This window comes from Monopterus albus, unplaced genomic scaffold (genome assembly GCF_001952655.1).
Source record: "Monopterus albus unplaced genomic scaffold, M_albus_1.0 scaffold451.1, whole genome shotgun sequence".
NCBI lineage: Eukaryota > Metazoa > Chordata > Actinopteri > Synbranchiformes > Synbranchidae > Monopterus > Monopterus albus.
Window position 1 is genome coordinate 166,811 of NW_018128331.1, and position 5,504 is coordinate 172,314.

Consider the following 5,504-nt stretch of genomic DNA (forward strand, 5'->3'; position numbering starts at 1 on the left):
TCACCTAGTGTTTACTAATTATTGACCTTTTTATAATTTTTCTTCTTAAAACTCTTATTATGGTAAGCATAATGTATTTGTTCCCTACAGGTGTCTGCCACTGCAGCTGACGTTGAGACAACTCTCAGTCTTCCTGCAAGTCCTCGCCTGATACTGCCTGGTATACATTTCATTTAGATTCTGTGATAGACACATCATATATCATATCAGCCATTCATCTTGAGTTTACAAATGTTTACACAAGGTAACAGGTATTCCTATGTTGCTATGACTTGAAGTTTCAGTCACAATTAAAGGTTGGATGATCACCTTTGCGGGCCGTGGAATCTCTGAGGGCATCACACCAACATTTGCAACGAGACTTGCTGCTGTGTTTGTAATCTACTACATATTCAACCTTCAGTATGAAGATGAGGCAACTGAAATCTGTCACAGCACAAGACCTCATGTCATTTTCTCAAACAATGCAAACAAAGAAGAGTCAGACCTTCATGTCATTTAAAATATCCCGTTTTTAACGGTGTAAAACACGTGCCAAATGTCAACATGCGAGTTGTCAGTGTGACGATTCACTGTAGCGACCTCTAAACGGGAAAAGCCAAAAGTGACTTTCTTTCTTTCTTAATCATAATTCATTGACTTGGTGGAATATGAGTTTTATCCATACAAAAACCAAGTAAAACATTACTCCTGTGGTGACCTGTACAAGCCTCTGGGGGAAATGCTAGCTCAAACTCTTCTTTGTGCCAAAATAAATGGACTTGTATTCAGGAGTGAATCACTTTTTTTCCACTAATTGTCACACATAGAGAGGTGTACACACATAGAACAGTGGTGACATCACAGTCAGGACATTAAAAACAACAAACATCAAGCATTTCATAACTACAGCACAAACGCAGAAGTATAGTTAGAAAGTGTGTGGAAACGTGTCGTCTTTGTGTCAGATAACCAGGTGTCGACACAGTAAGGTCATGGTTTGGCAGGTCATGGAGACAGTTCTGGTTGCAAAACAAGTGTTAAATGAAGTGCAGTTGTTACTTCACCAAGAAGGTTGAAGTTTCCCTGTGCTGACCACTAAACGTGGCTACAGCTCCCGTTGCCAAGGTCTCTCTGGCTCTGTTTCAATCCAGCTTTAACGCCATCAGCGCTATGCCTGTGAAACCAGATGTAAACATAAAGGTATGCATCAAGAAATGCACACAGTACTGCTGCTAAATTTGGCCTCATAGCCACATGGCTGCATGTGAGTGGGTCCATCCAACATGAGCTCCTGAACACGTATGCTGGATCATAATGGCTCTGGTGATCCTGACTTTTGATCTAAAGTCACAAGTAGGTCACATTTACTTGTCCAACATGATGAGAAACTTAAAGGATACATGTTTTCAAATGTCTTAAAACAATAAGCGAACACAGACTGAAACAGGTTCTGATGAGAAATCCCTCCACGGTGTAAAGCTCAGCTAATATGAGGCTTTAGTCGTCGGCAGGAAAACACTTGAAACACAAAAAGGTAAATGTTTATTAAAAATTAACTCAGGAAGCCGTCAACAGCAAATAACTGACCGGAGCTGCTGATGCCAACTTCAGATGAACAAGCAATGATTCAATTTCCTGATTTCACTGAGGTTAAAGCAGTTATGACAAAGACAGTGAGCAGATCTTTTTTACAGGATTTCTTCTACATTTCTAGAACTCACCATATCTTTATATGGTGTTTTATCTCCAAACCCCAAAGCTTTATGCTGCCAAGTACTGACAAATCCTGGAAGATTATATCATTGTTCTACCTCCAAACAATAAAACTGTTTCAGTATTTGAAGCAGAAAATTCTACATTATACTGCAGCTCAGATCTGTGAACACTGCCACAGAACGATAAGCTATGAAAACCATTTATTCAGATAAGGATAATCACCTTTATTGGCCAAGTATGTTGCACACAAGGAATTTGTTTCTGGTACAGAACCGATGGCAGCCATCTGCGGTGCCAACTCAGCTGATGTCTCTAACCATCGGGGGCAAGGGGGGTTCAGTTTATTGCCCAAGGACACTTCGACAGGTGGACTGCAGGCACCAAGATTCGAACCTTCAACCTTCCGGTTGGGAGACGACTGCTCTACCCACCACACTGTTGCCTTGCCCATTCATCAAAAAGCACATTAATTTGAATTTAACCAAAACAATTTATCCCAGTGGACAGTTGTGGAGATTTTACTGGGAGCATTATGTCTCTCACAGGACATTAAGACTTTAAAATACCGTATGTGCACCTGCCTGACACCAGGTGGGCTCCGTCTGATGTTTGACATCACTGTCTTAAAGAGACAGGACAATCTGCCGTCTTCAATCCAATACCTGTTAATAGGAACAACAGGTCAGTCACCTTTTATCAGGCTAACCTGGACATTCGCAGCTGTGCTTATGCTCTCCTGTGCTGTGAACTAAACGCTTTAGCTTGCTAGCATGCTAACATTTTGAAAATATCCTGGGCAGGTTTGTATTGTTCATGGAATTAATCTGCTGCAGTACAGACAGTTGTAGTGATTTAAATGTGATTGATTATTTGAGCGACAAGCTAACATTTAGCCTGGGTGCACGCTAATGTTAGCAGTAGTTACTATCATAGCATAACACAATCTGTGGTGGATTATGTTCCCTGACAAACACTAATATTAGAGTTAGCATGTCCAAATAGCTGAATATAAATTTAACATGCTAACAGGAACATGTTATGCTACTGTTATGCTAGCTTGTTTGCCATATGCTTGCATTAGCCTGGTGTGAAGCAAGGCATTACAGGTGTTTGGATTGAAGCTCATTATTTGTACAAATTTCAATGCTGAAAGTGTTTTCCAAGTAGATTTTCACACAAACAGCACAACTTAAAACACTTCCAACACAGAGCGGGACCCCTTCTTAATGTCCATGTCTTTAAATGTAATCAACCCATCTTCAGTATTCATTTACATCCAGCCAGAACAGTTATAACATCTTTGTCATAATTGTTAAAGATTTTTGTTTGTTTTTCTTCGTAACATCACACAAACATCCTTTCTTAAAACTGGTCATTTAAACCACTTAGCTGCAAACGGCCTGCACCAGTTCAACAGTCTCATTGCCCCTTTTCTTCTCAAAAAGGCAGTGCTGCATTTTCCACCTCTGTGGTCAGAGAGGAACCTTCACCCTGTCAGAGCCTGAAAACTGTACAACAGCCCAGAACTTTGAATTCTGACAGGTTTAGAATGTAAAAACACTGTTGGTCAGTTGCTTCAGAATCATAGGTGAGTGTTTCTAAATGAAGCTTGTGAAAAAATATTTTGTCAAATCTTGAAATGCATGTATATATATAGATAGATATAGATAGATCATAGATCATAGATGGCTCATAGATCATGTACAGTATGTCTTTTATGAGTCTGCAGGCAGGTGCGCAAGCTGCATTTGATCCATTCTGGCACATACAAGTGTGAACAACTCCCATTCCTGTGTGATGCTCTTGAACGATATAAAACAGCTCCGACAGGACCAAAGAGACAACACCCATTTGCAGGAAGAGGCAGTCTGAGTCACTCAGAGGGTGCTGGTCTATCAGCCACACTCACTCTCACTGCTTCCCTGCTGTCTCAGATAAACTCTCGTGCAGAGTTTTAGGTGCGGTGAACAATCCTGTCGACGCTCTCTTGGATGTCAGCCATCTTCTTCAACACCTGGCTGACTCCAGCTTCATCAAACTCCAGACACACAAACTCTGACTCCTGAGAGAGAGAGAGAGCAAGGAGAAAGGAGGCATCTTATTACAACACATGATTAACACTCCTATTTAGAGGCAAAACATTCAGGCTGCTTACAGTCTGCTCTAGTGATATCGGTGTCAAACGGCTGGCTGCTCTAGAGTAAAACATCACACCTATAAAAAGGACACAGGTCTGAGCTCCATGTGACGCTGTGACAGCAGAACGACTTCTTCCATGCAAAATCACCAAACAGGAAACAGCTGTAAAACAATGACTACATTTTTCTGAATGTCTGAAACAGTAGAAAGCATCTCCCTATGGTTTGAGCCATTAGGTCTGATATAAATGATTAAGACTTAAAGAGTTGTATCAGTAAATTCTTTTGTGCTACATGTGTGTAAACTAATTTAGTGCTTACAGTCCATTACTGTGCTTAGTTTAATGCTTTTTAAATAAAGGTCAGGTGTTTCGTTTCACAGTGAGAAGTTATTTTCTGTAGGAAAGTAAACATAGGTGTGGAATGTAAATTTGCAATGAAATTCTTTTCCCTAGCAGCTACTGTCAGGGATCTCTTGAGCATCCCTCACTATGCTGCAGTAGAAGACTCAGGCCACACCGGTTGGTTCCCAGCACCAGTATGTGAAACTGAACGAGTATCAGAAGAAACCCTGACTGTCAGTCTCACCTGTCCGGCCCTGCCCAGCTCCAGCTCCATCAGGGCGACCGGGCCACTGTAGGCTACGTCCCCCCGGCTGGCTGCGGTCTGGAGGTCCACCCTCCAGGAGAGGCCCCTGAGTCCAGTCTCCCAGCAGCTCTGAGCCAGCAAGCTCTCCCTCACCCGGACTCGCTGGCTCTTCCAGAAACGAGAGAGGGCAGCGGCCTGTTCAGCGCTCACTCCACCCTGCTTCTTGGTCTGAGCTGTGAGGAAGGCCTCCAGCTGGGCATGGTCCATGTCTGCTGATGCAATGGACTGAAACAGGAGGAGGAGGGTCAGTCAGCTAAGGTGCAACACAAAGCTGCAGTTCAAGTCATAGTAGCACAAATACAAAACTAGACATGGTGTCCATCAACTACACGTATTAATAAATATTGAAGAATCTTTCAAGAAGGCAACTGAAGAAAGAATAAAAGAGTGAGTCAGCTTTCTTTGCCAACTATGTTGTGCACAGGAGCAATTTGTCTCAAGCACGGCGGCATTTTAGTGTGTTTTAGGAAGAGCCATGTAGAACAACAGACAACACAGTAGAGCAACCAGTGGTGATGGGGCAGAGAAAAGTGGATCTGAGTTTGACATTAGTGCACGACTCTGTGCATGTAAAACACGACCAGCAGCAGAGCAACAGTGATCATATGCATGTTCCTGCTGCCTCCTGCTGACAACAAGTGAGACGAGCAGGAACATTTAGGGCAGTTCAATCAGGATTTACATACTTGTGTTATTAGCTGCTATTTAGCCGGAAACACGTAGAGAATTCCTTCTACTCTTAAAACTCTTTTACAAACTGTTGATTAAACTCGATTACTAGTAGCGTCTGTTGTACACATCAGTGACACAACGGACAGAGAAAAGATGCAGCTTAGCTAACAGGCTAACGTTACTTCTGCTAAACGTGACTACGAGGATGAAGCCTTTAACTACCTTTAAGAGGCCCTTCATTTTCTCATGCAAAGCCTTGAACTCCTCCTGAGACATCTCGGGAAATAATTCATTTTTCAGCAGCTCCTCTGTGATCTCACTGTTGTTATAATAGACTTTTTGAGCGAT

General features: G+C 42.3%; 2 protein-coding genes across 2 annotated transcripts in view; one reads left to right on the top strand and one right to left on the bottom strand.

Moving 5' to 3' along the window:
• Positions 1–177, top strand: part of LOC109952293 (uncharacterized) — a 1,623-nt gene extending 1,446 nt beyond the window's left edge. The window contains exon 2 of the mRNA XM_020587301.1: positions 91–177. Coding sequence (XP_020442957.1) covers positions 91–177 — 87 coding nt within the window. The remainder of the gene's footprint in view (positions 1–90) is intronic.
• A 1,892-nt stretch (positions 178–2,069) lies between these two features.
• LOC109952290 (COMM domain-containing protein 1-like) lies at positions 2,070–5,498 on the bottom strand. Its single transcript, XM_020587289.1, has 3 exons — positions 5,379–5,498; positions 4,425–4,709; positions 2,070–3,760 (listed from the first exon to the last, which is right to left on the bottom strand). The coding sequence occupies exons 1-3, from the start codon at positions 5,430–5,432 to the stop codon at positions 3,653–3,655; spliced, it is 447 nt and encodes a 148-aa protein (XP_020442945.1). The 5' UTR covers positions 5,433–5,498; the 3' UTR covers positions 2,070–3,652.
• Between the last annotated feature and the right edge of the window lie 6 nt (positions 5,499–5,504).

What these genes read in the sequence shown, in the direction of transcription:
- LOC109952290 (XM_020587289.1), bottom strand. Translation starts at nt 5,432, where the DNA reads ATGTCTCAGGAGGAGTTCAAGGCTTTGCATGAGAAAATGAAGGGCCTC. An exon ending in AAATGAAGGGCCTCTTAAAG is followed by an intron (nt 4,710 to 5,378) that starts GTAGTTAAAGGC and finishes CTCCTGTTTCAG; the next exon opens with TCCATTGCATCAGCAGACAT. An exon ending in AGCTGGGCAGGGCCGGACAG is followed by an intron (nt 3,761 to 4,424) that starts GTGAGACTGACA and finishes TCTCTCTCTCAG; the next exon opens with GAGTCAGAGTTTGTGTGTCT.